The 17,336-nt window shown below is 56.6% G+C and overlaps 1 protein-coding gene across 17 annotated transcripts in view; it reads left to right on the top strand.

Moving 5' to 3' along the window:
- Rap1gap (RAP1 GTPase activating protein) overlaps positions 1-16,080 on the top strand; it is a 62,528-nt gene extending 46,448 nt beyond the window's left edge. For 3 of the 17 annotated variants that reach the window (XM_057785363.1, XM_057785362.1, XM_057785355.1), the window contains 19 exons: positions 2,360-2,463; positions 2,697-2,775; positions 3,131-3,184; positions 4,180-4,263; positions 4,457-4,557; positions 4,690-4,819; positions 5,749-5,904; positions 6,217-6,288; positions 6,859-6,945; positions 7,252-7,389; positions 9,091-9,222; positions 11,021-11,098; positions 11,938-12,047; positions 12,825-12,938; positions 14,066-14,189; positions 14,899-14,948; positions 15,190-15,324; positions 15,498-15,538; positions 15,838-16,080. In XM_057785363.1, coding sequence (XP_057641346.1) covers positions 2,360-2,463; positions 2,697-2,775; positions 3,131-3,184; positions 4,180-4,263; positions 4,457-4,557; positions 4,690-4,819; positions 5,749-5,904; positions 6,217-6,288; positions 6,859-6,945; positions 7,252-7,389; positions 9,091-9,222; positions 11,021-11,098; positions 11,938-12,047; positions 12,825-12,938; positions 14,066-14,189; positions 14,899-14,948; positions 15,190-15,324; positions 15,498-15,534 — 1,785 coding nt within the window. In that variant the 3' untranslated portion in view covers positions 15,535-15,538; positions 15,838-16,080. Of the gene's footprint in view, positions 1-2,359; positions 2,464-2,696; positions 2,776-3,130; positions 3,185-4,179; positions 4,264-4,456; positions 4,558-4,689; positions 4,820-5,748; positions 5,905-6,216; positions 6,289-6,858; positions 6,946-7,251; positions 7,390-9,090; positions 9,223-11,020; positions 11,099-11,937; positions 12,048-12,824; positions 12,939-14,065; positions 14,190-14,845; positions 14,949-15,189; positions 15,325-15,497; positions 15,539-15,837 lie in introns of all 17 variants that reach the window. The other 14 variants (XM_057785365.1, XM_057785357.1, XM_057785364.1 and 11 more) reach the window with 9 other exon arrangements.
- The last annotated feature ends 1,256 nt before the right edge of the window (positions 16,081-17,336 follow it).

Below are 17,336 nucleotides of genomic sequence, written 5' to 3'. Positions count from 1 at the left end.
GGGGACCTTCATTCCAGTGCCCACTGTCCAGTGCTCTTAGCTGTGTCTAGGAGTCAGGGACTATGAGCCTGGCATTGTTGGCACTCTAAGGTCTACCAGAGGTGTTTTTTTTTTTTTTTTTTTTTTTTTTTTTTTGGTTTTTCGAGACAGGGTTTCTCTGTGGTTTTGGAGCCTGTCCTGGAACTAGCTCTTGTAGACCAGGCTGGTCTCGAACTCACAGAGATCCACCTGCCTCTGCCTCCCGAGTGCTGGGATTAAAGGCGTGCGCCACCACCGCCCGGCCTACCAGAGGTGTTATAGTGCTGGGTGGAGCAGGGGTCTTCGGTACGGCAGGTATAAAGAACAAGAGGGGGCTGTGGTAACCAGGGTCAGGTCAGTAGGACAGAGGGGAGGAGTTGGGGTGGCTAGGGAAACGGCAGTGCCCAGCATAGGGACCACATGTTGGTGGTAAGAGGCAGTGAGGGTAGCCTTAGGGACCAATCTCCTGAGACCATGATCCCACCTCCCACTGTGTCTCTAGAGTTCCTGCAGCCTAGTGGGGAACTCTCAGCCCCTGGACTTCCTGGCCAAGTGCCTGCCACTCCTCTATGGACAGATCATCTATGTCAGACATCTTGGGGTTTTCTCCACCCTGTGTCTAGGTTGGGGTCCAGGGGAATCTGTGGGTCTGGGTCCATTCAACAGACCTAGTTCAGGGGCACTGCAAATTCGAGGGCACACCCCCCAGCCCTGCCTCTTTCTCCACCCTGCCTCCAAACGCAACTTTCATGTTTAAACAAGATTCACTTCCAGGGTGATTGATTCTCAGGGCGGGTGTGGCTGAGCAGTTCCACTCCAAGGCCCGAGCCAGCAGGGGGAGCCCAGGGCCAGACTGGGGCTGCGACCCCTCACTTCTGGGTTTAGGGATTTCCCTCCCAAAAGGTTCCCCCAAAAGGCCTGGGTTCCCATAGAGAGGGTGCCATTCCTGTCATAGGCATCCCTCGTACCCTCTTTTCTGGTAAGGATGTCAGGAACCTGCCTGGTCAGTTAGGATGCGTCATTTCCTGTTTCTCACGGGCCTTGACTTCTGGGGCCACTGAGCCACAGGTTGGGCAATCAACTATTCGACTTCTTTTCCTCTCAGTGCCCTACACTTGGTAGTTGGCCTCTGTCCCTCCCTCCCTTCCCACTCCCTTTATTCTGTGGAGGTCAGAAGAGGGCACTGGATCCCCCGACCCTAGAGTTACAGGCAGCTGTGAGCCATTTGACACGGGGTTCTGGGAACAGAGCTCGTCGGGTCCTCTAGAAGAACAGTACATGTTCTCAACTAGTGGGCCATCCAGCCCATCCTACCATTCCTTTTTTTTTTTTTTTTTTTTTTTTTTTTGGTTTTTCGAGACAGGGTTTCTCTGTGGTTTTGGAGCCTGTCCTGGAACTAGCTCTTGTAGACCAGGCTGGTCTCGAACTCACAGAGATCCGCCTGCCTCTGCCTCCCGAGTGCTGGGATTAAAGGCGTGCGCCATCACCGCCCAGCTCATTCCTTTTTTTCTTGAGACAGCCTCACTGTGTAGCTCAGCTGGACTTGAACTCGGGATCACCTGCCTCAGCCTCCCTAGGTTGGAATGCCAGGTGTTTACCACCATGGGCATCTAGTTGACTTTCCCTCCCTCCCTCCCTCCCTCCCTCCCTCCCTCCCTCCCTCCCTCCCTCCCTCCCTCCCTTCTTCCCTCCTTCCCTCCCTCCCTCCCTTCTTTCCTTCCTTCCTTCCTTCCTTCCTTCCTTCCTTCCTTCCTTCCTTCCTTCCTTCTTTCCTTCCTTCCTTCCTTCCTTCCTTCCTTCCTTCCTTCCTTCCTTCTCTCTCTCTTTTGGTTTTTTGAGACAGGACTTCTCTGTATAACCTTGTCTGTCCTGGAACTCCCACTGTAGACCAGGATGGCCTCAAACTCAAGAGATCCGCCTGCCTCTGCCTCCCCAGTGCTAGGATTAAAGCATATACCACCACCACCTGGCTAGTTGGCTTTTCTTGTGGAGCGATTGCTGGGTACTTAGGGACTGTGGCATACATACATATACATACATACACACACACAGATGTACATTTGGTGGCTCCGACTTTGATAAGGAGCCAGAGATAAAGTCCCAGCAGGCTCTGTACCTCACTTCTGGGCCCCATCCAGGTAAGTGGCCTCCCCCCCAGCTACTAGAACAGGAGATTGATGGAGAAACAGTTGATCCTCAGGCTACCCAACTGGTACAGGGCAGATCAATCTGATGCAGAGTCCACTGTTGCCCGCGGCATTTGCTGCTTGGGACCAAGTTGACTGTCTGGTTTCCAGAAGCCAAGACCTCCTCTCCCTCACTTCCCCTGCCCCTCCTGCAGGAGCACTTCAATTACTATTCTCTGGACACTGCTCTTGGCCACCTGGTCTTCTCTCTCAAGTACGATGTCATCGGGGATCAAGAGCACCTGCGGCTACTGCTTAGGTGAGGGCAGTGGAAGGGGGAACCCCAAGACAGTAGGGAGGACTAAGGTCTAGAATTCGAGCGCAGCTCCCTGTACCTGCCTTCCTGATGGAGGCCCAGAGAGGAGCAGGAATTTGCCTGAGGCCACACAGCAAGGTAGTGCCTTAGCCAGGCTTGGTGCCCTGCTGTCACCTTTGGTCCCCTGAGGTCTTCCCGCTGTTGAGTCTCTCACCAATGAAGCTCTCTCCTCCCAGGACCAAGTGTCGGACCTACCATGACGTCATCCCCATCTCCTGCCTCACCGAGTTCCCCAATGTGGTCCAGATGGCAAAGGTGAAACCATGAACCTCCTGGGTCCATGGGCCTGATGGCAGCTGCCTCTAAAGGCAACCTCTTCCCTGATCCCACCCAGTGTGTATGCTGCCCTGTGTAGCCCTGGGTACCTGCACTGTGCTTCTAGCTCTCTTTGCAGCACCCACAGATCCCAGGTGGCCCCAGTTCTCTGAGCCCCAGTCTGAGCAGCAGTGAGGGCCCCCAGTCTTTCACTAGTCTCTGTTGCTTCCAGACCGGCCCATCTCCCCTCCTTTCGGCTGCTGTCTTCCTTAGGCTTTCCTACCAAGATGCAGAGAGTCTCTCCCTTTCTTTCTCCTTGACCTCAGCTCACACCCCTCCCTGTGGTCTTTTGCAGTTGGTATGTGAAGATGTCAACGTGGATCGATTTTACCCTGTGCTCTACCCCAAGGTATCTGCCCTGGTTTGTTCACCCAGGGTGTGTGGCAGCAGGAGAAGGAGTGAGCACCTATTGGTACCTTTTGTGGCTGGGCCCTCTTTGTTTGCCCTGATGACCGTACATGGCCCACAGTGTGCGGTAGAAAGCACAGAAGGGTTCTGTGTTTACCTAAGGACGCACTGCAGATAAAGGGGGCCTACCTGGAGCCTTGTCCTGCATGGAATATCTCACGTTGTCTGGAGAGCTTCCTAGGATAGTCTGTGCTCTAGACTTCTTTTCCATGGTCCTTGCTTTCTAGGGGATATAGGGAGACCAAATAACACTGATAGCCCTGTAAGTACATCCCCACAACAGATGTACTTGGAGTCCCCACCCCGCTGCTCCCATGGCTGTGACAATGCTGGCATAAGTGCAGTGGCTTCTGTCATCTGGAAGACATGGCCTTGAAATATCCTAGGGTGGGTGTCCTAGCTGAATATTTTACATCAGTCTGTGATCCTAAAAGGTGAAGGAAGGGATCTCAGAAATCAAATCCCACATCTTGGTTTCACTGGGGGGAAATAGGTTCAGAGTGAGGAAGGACACTTGCTTGGGGCCCCAAGGCAAGATGGCTGAACTGTCAAGGAGCATGAGGAAGTTTGCTGAGGTGTCAGGGAGTGAGCTGAGCATTGCAGTGTGGTTTGGGGTGACCTTGGCTATAATAGGCAGGGTTCATGGTAGAATTTGGAAATCCAACAGAATCAGAACCAGGTCCCAGCCCTGCACAGGTCTGCAGGATGCTGATCAGAGGCAAAAGACTGAAGCTCTCTGAAAGCAAGGAGCAGAGGACCAGTGGAGTCTCCCTATGACCTTGTTTTGAGGATGGTGTGTGTGTGTGCGCGCACACTTGTGCCTGTGTGTCTGTGTGTGTGCATGTGCGTGTGTGTGTGTGTGTGTGTGTGTGTGTGTGGTGGAGGCAGGGAGAGCACAGCGATGCTTCCAGCACACACTACTGGGCACTCCCACAGGCCTCCAGGCTCATCGTCACCTTTGATGAACACGTTATCAGCAATAACTTCAAGTTCGGAGTCATTTATCAGAAGCTGGGGCAGGTGTGTTTACCTACCCTTCCCCTGGCCCGGCCTGTGGCTCACCCCCCCCAGTCTCAACTGTCACCTGCCAGAACACTCACTGTTTCCCAGGAGCTTGGGGACCGCCCATTGCCACTCTGAGAGGATATGGGACTGAGGGAGGGTCACTCAGAAGCTGCAGCTTTGTGACTTTGCCCCTCTGTGTGGCCCCCAGACGTCTGAAGAGGAACTCTTCAGCACCAATGAGGAAAGCCCCGCCTTCGTGGAGTTCCTTGAGTTTCTGGGCCAGAAAGTCAAATTGCAGGACTTCAAGGGGTGAGTCCCAGGGTCAGATGACTAGAGCAGATTAGGACCGTGTTCCTGAGCAGGGAGGGAGCCCCGTCCTGGCCCCAGGGAGGCCTGACTGGAGCTGGAGACTGAGCCATGGCCTTGGGGGCCTGGGGACAGGTTCCGAGGAGGCCTGGACGTGACTCACGGGCAGACGGGGACCGAGTCCGTGTACTGCAACTTCCGCAACAAGGAGATCATGTTTCACGTGTCCACCAAGCTGCCATACACAGAAGGGGACGCCCAGCAGGTAGCCTGGGCACCCATCTACCTGTTTCCTACAGTCACCTGTGACCCCATCCACTTGTCTGTTCCGCGTCCATCATGGCAGCCTCAGCGCTGGCCCTGTCATACAGATGCGGAAATGACTTGCTTCCCCACCCCCCAGGGCGGGCTGTAGGTGGAGGGGAGGTAGGAAAGCCCCGGCTTCTGCCTCTGTGGAGCGATGATAATAATGACATCTACACGGTAGATGAGTCAAAGGGAGAGGGATGTGACTCGAGCAGATTTACACAGCGGGAACAGGAGGCTTGGTGGGGTCACGTGGGGGTCCTGAGACTTAGAGCCAGGAGTTAGGAACCTCTTTTAAGATACAATGACAGGCTGCTAAGTTGCTAACAAAAGGAAGTGGGGAGTCTCATGAAAGAACAGGGAGTTCAGGCATGTTCGTAGCCCTAAGCTCAAAATTCAGTTTACCTTGTTTCGAGCATTCCTGTCAGGGTATCTGCTTGACTCCGGTCCCTCAGCCCAGGGTGCTAAAAGGGTAACAGATGATGGAGCTGTGTTAGTCTTACTGGCTTCTTCTTTTGGTTTTCCGTTTTAGCAACACTAATTTCATTTTCCAGTGATGGAGCATGTTTGGGGGTGTTTAGATAGGATTGAGATAGGGGAGGGGCTGAGAGGTGGGATCCGGGTTCGAGACCTGGGTTCAAGTCCCCGAGGGCATCGGGAGGCCTTGGAATCAGTCCTCTCTCAGCTTCCATTTTCTCATCTGTCAGAGGTATCCAAGGAAACGGGAATAATCTTAAGACAAGTCTGCCATACTGGGGGTGGGCAGGAGCACACATCCCTACATGTGTTCTCTGATTGCCCTGTCTCCCCTCCAACCCCACACCCTCTGGGCACCCCCGACCCACACCTGCATGGCCAGGCTGTGAACGCCTGTGGCCCTGTGCTCAGTTGCAGCGGAAGCGGCATATTGGAAACGACATCGTTGCCGTGGTCTTCCAGGATGAGAACACACCCTTCGTGCCGGACATGATTGCATCCAACTTTCTGCACGCCTACGTGGTGGTGCAGGCAGAGGGGGGCGGCCCCGATGGCCCCCTCTACAAAGTAGGTGAAATTGGGGCTTCCCAGGGCTTGTGGGCAGTGAGGAAGGAAGGCCTCTCTTTAGAGGGGCCACTTGCCTCCCATTCTGTCTGGTGTTACCCCCCTCCCCAGCTTTCACATCCTCATTCAGTTCCCTGACCAGCTCCACCCTGCAGACTCAGGGCAGTGGCTGGAGGAGCTGGAATTCTGGCTTAGAAGGTTCCCTCTCTGGGCAGCCCCAGAGCCTCCTGAACCCCATGGACCGATTTAGGGGTCCTAGATGTTGTGAGTTGGGTGGGCCCTGGACCCCACAGAAACAGCTTCCTCTCCTTCCAGGTCTCTGTCACCGCGAGAGACGATGTGCCCTTCTTTGGGCCCCCCCTCCCGGACCCTGCTGTGTTCAGGAAGGTGAGAGGCAGCCCTGCTTCCCTGGCCCGGAGCAGGACTGAAGTGGGAGGAGCTGAGGGAGGACCCCAAGGCCCACTCTGTACTGGGGATCTAGGTTCCCCTTCAGCCTTCAGCTGCACTGCCTCTCTTTGTCTTGATAAATGCTGTGACTTATTCTGCAAGGTCACAGAGTACACTGCAGGGCTGTTTGGCATTTTCACTAGCTGACTGTGGCCTTTCATCTTTTCTCTCTTGGTCGGTCTGTCCTTTCTCTGGGGGAGGGTGTACACATGTCCCTGTCAACCCCTCACTAGCTACACATGGCAAACCTTGGTTTGATCCTTCCCTCCCCCTGCATTGTTCTGCTGGACCCTCCCAAGTTGGGGGGGGGTTCCATCAGAGATACAGAGTCCCCTGTAGTGCCCAGCTAGAGAGCTGAGTCCAAGGAGAAGCCCTCTGGGAGTGGAGAGGGTGACCTCAGGCCCCAGTAGGGCACGGCTCGGGAGCTCCAGTCGGACTCACCGAGCTCAGCTCCTTTCTCTAGTGTTCTTCTGACCCTCCTTTTGTCTCCTCTACTCTGGGGGCTCCCAGGGGCCTGAGTTCCAGGAATTTCTGCTGACAAAGTTGATCAACGCTGAGTATGCTTGCTATAAAGCAGAGAAGTTTGCCAAACTGGAGGTAATGTAGACTGGAGGGATAGACGCCCGCCCCCCTGCCCTGGAGGGAGAAGGCATGTTGAGACCTTGACTTTGGGGGGCTGACTGGGGTGGACAGAGATACAGGTGAAGTGAGAGGCAGCAGAGGCCAGTGTCCAGCATGGGCTGGAGGGGGAAGATGCTATGCAGGAGGAGGGAGCTAAAGAGTTAGGGAAGCCAACACAGGTACCTAAGGACCTCTGCATGCCTCGCACAGGGTAGGTGAAGCTGGGATTGTAATTGCCAGGTCAGGGGTTGATCTCTGGGGTTTCTCATGGCCGACCCACAGGAGCGGACGCGTGTTGCCCTTCTGGAGACACTCTATGAGGAACTTCACATCCACAGCCAGTCCATGATGGGCCTGGGTGGCGACGATGATAAGATGGAGAACGGAAGCGGTGGTGGTGGCTTCTTCGAGTCTTTCAAGGTGAAGGCCCTGGGCTCCACCCTGGCAGGATGGGGCTCGGGTGGGCTGGGGCTGATGGAGAAGGAATGGGACATGACAGCTAGAGGCAACCGGGTGTGGGTGGGCCTGGAGAGGGGTCGTGGCCCTAGTCCTAGAATTGGGGTCTGGGGGGGGCGATTTGTGAGGGAAATGTGGCTGGAGGTGGATTAGGCAGGTCTTGTTCTGAGTCCTGGGGATGGAGCTAAGGCGGGGTCTGGCTGAGGGCTTGTATCTCTGCTTAGAAGTATGGCTAGGATTAGGACGTAGCTTGGTGGACCTGCAGTTTCAGGTGCTTTGAGATCTGGAGATGTGCTCTGTGCTTTGGGCAGTCTGAGTCAGGAGGAAGAGTATAAAGTGGGGCTCTGGTTTGGGGTGCAGTTAACGGCTGGAGGGACTCAGGGGAGGGTTTACCTGGGAGTTCCATCGAAGGCTGGAGTCCTCCAGACAACAGCAAGGGACCCTGGTGTCACAGACTGTGACTGCCAAGTCTGAGGAGGAGGAGGTCTGTCATGTCTCTAAGAAATGGGCTCAGGAGGCATATGTGGACCGGGTGACATTGCAGAGGGAGCTCGCTGTGTGACCTCCCCCTGGTACTATGTGATTTAGCTGAGAGTATGGAGTCCCTGTGCTTCCAGCTCAGTCCTGCCACTTACCAGCTCCGGCATGCTCCAAACCTCAGTTTATCTGTTGAGTAGGGAAATGGGGGTCGTGACAGCCCGTCATGCACAAACGTTTTTTAATTATTTGCAAAGCAGTTGGGTTAGCATAATGTGGGTATAAATGCCTGCTCCGTCTACCAGAGCATGGACAAACTAGAGCAAGGCAGTGGAAGGAGACTTCTGCCCCCGCCTTTGGATGGGGCCTGAACTCACCAGCTGCTGGGCGCTAGGCAGTGATTGCTCCTCCAAGTCCATCGGTGGGAGGTGGCCTCACCCCGGCTCAGCTACAGTGGGAACTGTGGGTTCATATTGGGAGATTAGTCCAGTGGCCCACAAAGGATACCAACAAATTGGTCTAGAGAGCCCTGGCCCTACCACCGGAGTCAGGGACCCATGGATTGAACACAGGTCTGGTGTTTTCTTTGAGCAGGGTCTAGAAGTTTCTCATCTGGCTAGTTCTAAGTAGGGGCCCTGGATTAGGTCAAAGCATGCCTCCAAGGCAATGGAGTCTGTAGGGAAGGGCACAGGATTTGGCCCTATGGGCCCCAGGGTCCCTTCTGCCTAGGCTTTCTCCTGGGTAATGTGTGCATTAGACAGTCCCACCTTGTGGAAGGCTTGCATGGCAGAGTTTGTATACAACTGTCTGGCTCCTGGGAAAGCATTTGGTCTAGCATGGTCTGGAAATGATCAGAAAGAGGGGGAAAGAACCCTAAGAGGGTCCCACAGGGTTCCCGAGGAGCAGTCAGCCATGTACATACTCAATATTGCCTGTCTTCCTCATGACACCCACGAGACAACATGCCGGTGAGGCATCCGAAGCCCAGCTACTCCTAAGCACTCTGTGTCCCTGCCTCTTGTGTGGCACACAGGGAAACTGCTATGTCACAAAGCAGTGGGGCTTCCGAGGTTCACCCTGAGTGCCACTGGTGGGGAGGGACCAGATGCGTTTGTCCCTGAGGTTCCCCAAAGTTAAGAGGCCCCCAGAAAGCCCATACCTCCTTTACGCCCACCCCTGCTCTCACAGAGGGTCATCCGGAGCCGGAGCCAGTCCATGGATGCCATGGGACTGAGCAACAAGAAGCCCAACACCGTGTCTACAAGCCACAGTGGGAGCTTCACCCCCAACAACCCTGACCTGGCCAAGGCAGCTGGAGTAGTGAGTGTCCCCCCATTCCCCCTGCCCTCCTACCTCTTGCTCCCCTCACCCCGGGCCCTTGGTTTCCCCTGCCCCCTAAGGCCTGGCCTTACCACCTCCCATGGCCCTGTTGTTCATGTGTCCGTCATGGGCACTGGACTTGGTATAGACACTATTCTCAATGGCCAAGTGCCCCAATCAGGATACTGGGATATTGTTCCCCACCCCCTTGGCCTTCTCCACCTGGCCGTTTGTTTATTTGGGTGTGACTTTCTGCAGCCTCTGTGAACTTCTGCTGTCCTTTGTGTGCTGGGGACTGGGCTGCTGTGTGGGCATTTACTGTCAAGCCTTAGGTTTCTGGAAGCACCTCTGTATGTCAGGCTGTGGGCATCACTGTGTGTCGGGACCTGGGCTGCTGTGTGGACATGACTTTGTGAGCACCTACTATGTGCCCCACCCCCTGGGCTGCTGTGTGAGCACCTACTGTGTGTTGGAAACTGGGCTGCTGTGTGGGCACCTACTCTGTAAGCACCTACTCTGTGTCCCAACCCTGGGCTTTTGCGTGAGCACCTACTGTGTGTCAGGACTTGGGCTGCTATGTGAACAAGTGATGTGTGCTAAGCCCTGATTATCGGGGGATGCCTGCTGTCTGTCAGGATGTATGTTGCTGCGTGGACATTTCTTGTGTGGCATTCTGTGTTTGTGGCAGCCAGGGCCTCAATGCCTGTGACTGTCTTTTGTGTGTCTGGAACTGGGCTTCTGTGTGGGCTTCTCCTGAGTGAACCCCTTCTCTGTGATTACTAATTGTCTGCCAGGCTCTGTAGGAGTCTGCCCCCCACCCCCACACTCAGCAAATGTTACAAACCTACATTATGACTTAGTTGCTTTGCGCCATCTAGTGGCCACATTAGACACTGCCCCCATTGCTCTGCCCCTCCACTCCTCTTTGCCTTCCCGTACATCTACCCATTAATGCACTCACACATCCACCTACCCATCCACCCACCTCTGCATCTATCCATTCATCTGCCCATACAACAACACGTCTACCCATCATCCTACTCATCCATGCATCCGTCTACCCACCTGTCCATCCACCCACATACACATCCATCCATCTTCCCAGCCATTCTTCTGTCTGTTTATCCGTCAGTCCATCCATCCGTGTACCTACACGGCCGCCCACTCTCCTCTTCCTGTCTGCTGCATGCCAGGCTCTGTGCTTCGTGCTGTGTGGCTGTGTCATGTGGCGGGAGTCTCCCCTCTCCCTACCATCTCTCGTGTGGTCTGGTCTGGCCAGGGGAGCAAAGTGAAGTCTCTGCTGTCCAGTGGTCACCAAGTCCATTGTCATGTAGGAACTGGCCCAACTTCTCCCCAACCCAGGTTCTCAGCCCCTCCCTTTGTGCCTGTGGAGTGGCCTGGCCTCCTGGGGGTGGCTGTGGAGGGGCCCCGGGTTAGGACCAAGCCAGCAGCACCTGCCGTGGCAGTAACCAGACCCATTTCTGTTTTTGTTTTTGCACAACTCTCCCTCTCTTCACGTGGTTTCCTTTTCTTACCCTTCCTGTCTCCTCACCCTTCTCTCCCTTTGCCATCTGCCATTCCTCCTCTTCCCCGTCCGCTTGCACCCCCTCCAACTCTCCCTGTCCCGCCTCCCTGCCCACTGTGTCCCACTGTCCCTCCCTGCCCCTTGGTTTCTCTCTGCCCGTGTCGTGTGCTCTTGCGGTACCCACCTGCCACTGCCTCCTTTGTTTCTCTCTCTCTCTTTCCATCCTTCTGTGTTCTCTCTCCCTCCACTCTGTACCTCCCTGCCCCACGCCAGTCATTGCTTATTCCTGGGAAAAGCACGAGTAGATTCGGACGCCGGGGCAGCGCCTTAGGCATAGGAGCTGTGGAAGAGGTTGTCATCCCACCCAGGGGCCGCGGCTCTGGAGCTGCCTGCACCTGCACGCGCTCTTCTCTGCTCGCTCTCAGGACGGAGGCCATATTGGGGACGTTGCCCCCTTCCCGGGACAGGCCCAAGGGCGTGCAGGGCAGAGTGCCACAGCTCTGGTGATACTGGGACCTGGTCAGAGTCCCCAGGCCCTGGCCTGGCCCCTAGAACCTGGACTGGGTCCTTGCCGGGATCTGGTACTCAAAGACCCTCTGCCCAGCCGCACGTCTCCCAATATTGCCGGTTCTGCATGAAGCACCATCCTTCTCTCCCTGTGTCCCCTCCACACCACGAGCTGCCTGCAGGTCCTGTCCCTCCCTTCATACCCCCACAGGGACCACGTGCTACCTCCCAACGCTTCTGATGCCGGGCTTCCCGCCATAGTTTGTGTAAAGGGGGATGTCCTTACTTGGGGGACAGAGCCTGAAATCTGAGGGTGCAGGTGTCCTGGCAGGGGCTGGGGTTACCACTGCTTTCTCACAACTACTTTTAGGCTGCAGCTCCCATGAGGCCCAGGGGCGAGAGTCTGAGGATTTGTCCTTCCTCCTAACCCTAGTGGCGTAACCCTAACCCTGCCCTTCTCGGACTAAGGTCCAGCACAGCCATGCTGTGTGTTCTCCGGAGCAGCACTGGCCCTCTCTGAGCCTGCCCATCTATCAGGCAGCCCTCACTCCGGAAAGCACATTTTCTCTCCTTTCTTGCTCATCACCTGTTGGCTTCAGGGCGCGGTGGCAGGGCCCCAGGGGGAGGTGGGGCCACTGGGAATGCAAGGCAGGTGGGCACTGAGTCGGAGTCTCTCCCCACAGTCCCTGATTGTCCCTGGGAAGAGTCCCACAAGGAAGAAGTCTGGTCCATTTGGCTCCCGCCGCAGCAGCGCCATTGGCATCGAGAACATCCAGGAGGTGCAGGAGAAGAGGTGGGTGAGTGGGAGCCTGACCCATCAGAGCACTCAGTGCGCCTTCCACCCTGACCTGCAGGGGGCGCCAGCCCACCACCCACCGTGACCTTCAGGGATACCAGTGCACCTCTCACCCTGGCTCACAGGGGCACTCAGGGCTCACCCTGACCTGCAGGAGCACCCAGCCCACTAGCCCACCCCAACCAGCGCCTGCCCTCTGCCTCATGACCCTCCCATGAGAGCTCTCACTCAGGAAGAAGCGCTCTGACAGTAGTTCCACTGGTTCCCTGGGACCAGCACCTTTCAGATCGAGAAACAGCCTGCCCAGTCCATGCAGCCAGCGAGAGGGGCTGGCAGCGTCTGTGAATGCTCGTGGGCAAGGCTGAGCCCAGAAAGCAGAGAAGAGGTCTTCAGCCTGCTTTAGCTGTGTAGCCTTGGGCATGCCAAGCATGTGCTTCTCTGAGATGCATCATGGCAGCAAGAAGCGTGCGATAGGAAAACAGCCAGCAGCCTGGGGCTGTCATGCAGGTCCCTTGTCATGAGCACAATGCAGTGGCCAGCTGAGTCTCATGCCACCAGAACTCAGAATCTAAATCCTGGGCTTGAGCCCTGGTGTAGCCAAGTCCTGACTGGGCATCCTTTAGGAGACTGTGACATGGAGAGGAAGGGACAGCTACCCAAAAGCCCATCTAAGGCCACGCCATGCCCATGACCACCCCTCACGGCTTGGACCTCATTCTACCCTACTGCCAGGCTCGGTACTGAGTCTCCCTACTGCCCCCGTGTGCCCCGCAGGGAGAGCCCTCCAGCTGGTCAGAAGACCCCAGACAGCGGGCATGTCTCACAGGAGCCCAAGTCAGAGAACTCTTCCACTCAGAGCTCCCCGGAGATGCCCACAACTAAGAACAGGTAGGGCTTCAGGTCCATTGGGCTCAGGGGAGGAAGCCTCTCATTTATTTTCTGGTGTTCCGCTGAGTGCCTCATGCACGCTGTGCCCACTCTGTATTCCGGAACACAGTGGCAAGCTGTGTGCCCATGGGGCCGCAGAACTGCTGGCCTGGACAATATACCTAACAAACCATATCTGCACAGAGAACAGGGTCGCTAGCAGGGGTGCAGGAAGGAAGGAGGTGTCCTTAATGGGTTTTTAGACAGAAAGCCGAGAGGGGAACTGGTGGACCTGGTGGAGATAGGGTTCTGGGGAGGGGCCAGCAAGTGCAAAGGCTCTGAGGCATGTCTGATGGATAGAAAGAAAGGCTGCGGGTCGTTGGAGCAAACTGGGGGACTGGACCATTGGTGGTGGGGGGACAAGGTCAGAGGGTGGCCAGAGACCTGCTTATTGCTCTGGAGGCTCTGTGTGAGCTTTGAGTTTTATCTGAAATAGGAGGAAGACCTATGAAGAGAGAGTGTTGAGAGAGGCTGGCAAGTGTGCGGGACCAGAAGCAGGGAGGCCTGAGGAGGCTGCTACTCTGTTGGGCTGGTCCCTGCTGGGGTTGGGTGGGGTCAAGAGCTCAGCATCATGAGCTGGAGAGTCAGACTGCTGAGCAGGGACAAAATTGGGTTGTGGAATTTTTGCAATAGGGAAGACTTGGGGCAGGAGACACAAAGGCCCTGAGTGTGAGAGTCCCAAGTCCCTGTCCTGCCTTTAACTGAGTGATCTAAGGCTGAGTGCCACCCTCCTTGTGCTGCCGTGTCTGTGAGATGGGTCCCACAGACTATCTCAGGGGACCAGTGAATGTTACTAGACGGAGCCACTACGCTTCACAGTTACTGAGTATCAAGCCAAAGTCATCAGATTTTCCCTGGGGCAATGAGGAGCCACCACCAGAGGGCAACAACACAGAGGGACCTCTCCAGGTCCGCACAATAGGTCGGGCTTTACTGGGAGTCCACGGAGGATAAGGTGCTGGAAGAGCCGTAGCCAAGAGGGTGCTTGGCTGGGGGCTCCTGGCTGAGCTTCCCTGGAGAGAGTGGGGAACAAGGGAACGAGGGGCAGCGCCCGCCCGTGGCTGCTGGCTGACGGCACTGTGTGGCAGAGTGGAGACGGCTGCCCAGAGAGCAGAGGCGCTGCAAGGCTTTTCCAGATCCTCATCCAGTGCCAGCAGCTTCGCCAGCGTAGTGGAGGAGACGGAAGGTGTGGACGGTGATGACACAGGCCTGGTGAGAAGCCTGGGGGATTAGGGCCCCCACAGCGGTGGGATGGGGCCTCTTGGGCCTCTGGAGGTGCTTTGGGCAGAGGAATAAGCCTGGCTGTGACTGAGGTGTTGGTGGGGGGTGGTGTCCCAGCTCAGAGGAGAAATCTTAGCTTTCCATGACTCCCCAGTGCTCTCCACAGAGACCCCCCCCAAGGGCCCAGGTGCTCCTTCTGCCCTTGTCTCATTCCTTCAGACATTCTGAGCCCCTCCGCAGTCCCTAACTGTCACGGGCTGATCTCACCCTCAGGCCTTCGCATCCACCGCTCTCATCTTCCTCCCTTCTCCCCTTGGCCAGGCCGAGTCATACTCTCCCTGTGGCCTGGGCCTCACCTTCAGCACCTTGACTGTTTTCATCTAACTAACTTCTAGTGGGTACCCGCTACTGGCCTGGCCTGTACCCTGGCAGACACAGGCCCTGCCCGCTGACCTTCTAGAGTGGAGTTACAGGGTTCTTCACAGCCTCTTGGCCTCTGAGACTTCAAGCTCCCTGAGGTCAGGGACTGGGTCTGTTCTATCCCTGAGACCCCGGACCAGGAGAACATACGCATATGTGTGCTGAATGAACGAGGGATGGGGGTGGGTGGGGGCTGTGGGCGGGGCTGACCTCCCCCCCTTCCCCAGGAGAGCGTGTCATCCTCAGGAACTTCCCATAAGCGGGACTCCTTCCTCTACAGCACATGGCTGGACGACAGTGTGAGCACCACGAGCGGGGGCAGCTCCCCAGGTACCAGGATAGCTGCATCGGGTGGGAGAGGGCCGGGCACAGAGGGCAGGGACTAGTCCTATACTCCAGAGCATGGGACAGTGGTCCAGGGCAGGTGGACTGGTCTCACAGGACAATAAAGGGTAACTGGGAGGTGAGTTAAGAGTGAGGATCTCTAAGGGAGGGACTTGGCAGGGTTGGGGAATCCCAGTACCAACCACCCATCCATGCCTGCATCTCCTTGGTGCCTCCTCTTGGCCAGTGAGGTGGCTCCCTCCTGCCCCCTTTCCCAGGCCTCACACGATCACCCCACCCAGACGCCGGCAAGTCGGGGGACCCTGCGTGTCCCGAGATCAAGATCCAACTGGAAACATCTGAGCAGCACACACCCCAGATGGTATGAGGGACCTGTCCTGGGAGAGGGCAGTGCAGGTTGGGGACAGGGACCAGGGAGCAAGGGGACCCCGACGGCTGGGATGCCACTCTAGGCCAGGAGGACTTGGGCTCATCCAATGACTTCTGGTTCTCTGTGTCTCCTGCCCCCACCTCTGGCTGCATCTGTCCCTACAGGGCTGCTAGCTGCCACCTCATCAGAAGGCGGGACTGAGCAGGTCAGCCAATGCTTACGGGATCCTATGGGGTGAAGGAGGGTTAATCTCATGCCTTGGTGGCTGGGGACCTGGGCTAGTCTTGGTGCTTCTTGGCCTCAGTTTCCCTATATTTGCAACGGGGCTCATAGTGCTGCCACACCTCTGCCTATTAGTTGTTGGGGAGCTTGATGGAGCCAAAAGGAACTGGGCGATCAAGGACTCTGGGGAAGGCTGGGGATACCCATGGGTGGAAGGAGCCCATGCCTGGTCCTCCCAGGCTGTTGCCCTCTTCCTCTGAGTTTATCTCCCTTTCCCTGCAGATGAGGCCTCAGAAGCACAAGGAGAAGATGCTGCACCACATCCAGGCAGCTGGTCCTCTGCCCCACAGCCACCTCAGCCCCTGGTACCCCTGCCTCCAACCCCCCTGGCCCACCCATCTGGGCTGTCTCCGCAGGGCGGAGCCATCCAGAGCTGGGAGTGGATGCTGCCGGCATCACCCCACCCCCACCCCAGACTGGGGCTCTGGGTGTGGGCAGGGACTTTGGCCCTGGATTGCCCCTACCTGGGCCTCTGTCCCCTGGATTCCCCTGTGGAGTCCTGGGGAGCAGAGAAGGAGGAGAGGGAACATGGCAAACACACACTCCACCATAGAAGCAGCAGGTGTGCAGTATGCAGAGGGAGCACTGATCAGGGAGTCCTGTGGGGCTTCTGCTGTGGGACCTTGGGCAAGGCACTCTCCTTCCCGGGGCATCTCTGCTGCAAGTGGACAAGACTATTTCAGAGGTCACTGAAGACCCATTCCATGCCTCCGCCCTGAAGGGGGCCGTTAGTCCTCCTGGGGACCTCCTATTATACCGACTGCTTCCTGAGGCCCCAGGTGGGCTAAGGGGCTGGGGCTGTTGTACCTGTCACCTTCCCTGAGCCCCCAGCTTTACCACAGACCTGCCAACGTCCTGTCACTGCCTCCACACGATGGCCAAGTGTCCCCTGTTGGGAAGAGGGTCCTCCCTGGCTCCTCATCCGGCACCCAGCTTAACCCTGCCACCCCACGCTCCTGGGCGTTTCTGGGCTGAGGGGTCTCAGCTGGTCTGGAGTCCAGGCCATCCCCTTCCCACCACTGCAGTGGTGGGGGCTGCCAGGCATAGCTGCTGTGAGCCACGTCCGTGTGTGTATCCGTTCACTATTAGGAGCCGTGCCCCAACACCCACTTTGGAAGCCCTGTGGCTACATGTATGTCAGTAAGGGTTGTACAAAATAAATTCTATTTATCGCTATTGTACTGCGAGTGGAGCCTGGCTTTGTGTGAACCCCGACTAGACACACTCCAGGTAAATGCCCAGAGGACCCAAAGTGGAGGGAATGAGCCGGTCCCCTCCAGTGCTGCTGCGTCTTGGGGTACCTTCAAGGCCAGGAAGTCACAGGGTCTGTGAGCACCAGTTGAGGCCTCCTTTCCATGCCCCCCTCCCCCACCTTGTGCCCTTGCCCATGGAGGAAGAGTGTGGCTCTGCGGTCAACCCTGGCACCATCTTTCCTTAGCTTGGTGGTGAGGAAGTCAGTCTCCTCTTACAGGAGCAGGGCGAGCTTGTGACCTCTTCAGGGGGTATCTGTGAGCATCCAGTGAGCTGGGGTACACTGTCACCAGACAGATTAGAGGTCAGCACACAATAGGTGATCAACTAACAATTATCTCCTTTCCTTGAGCTCATACCCACAAATCCCGAGGGTTTCCCTTATGTGGCCACCAGGGGGCACCAAATGATTGCCAGCAGGGCAGAGAAGAGTTCAATGTCCCGGTCTCAGGCGATCCCAGGGTGGAGGA

The sequence above is a fragment of the Chionomys nivalis genome, chromosome 11 (genome assembly GCF_950005125.1).
Source record: "Chionomys nivalis chromosome 11, mChiNiv1.1, whole genome shotgun sequence".
In the NCBI taxonomy this organism is placed as follows: Eukaryota; Metazoa; Chordata; class Mammalia; order Rodentia; family Cricetidae; genus Chionomys; species Chionomys nivalis.
The sequence above is the reverse complement of the archived record's forward strand: the minus strand, read 5'-3'. Positions and strand labels throughout refer to the sequence as shown.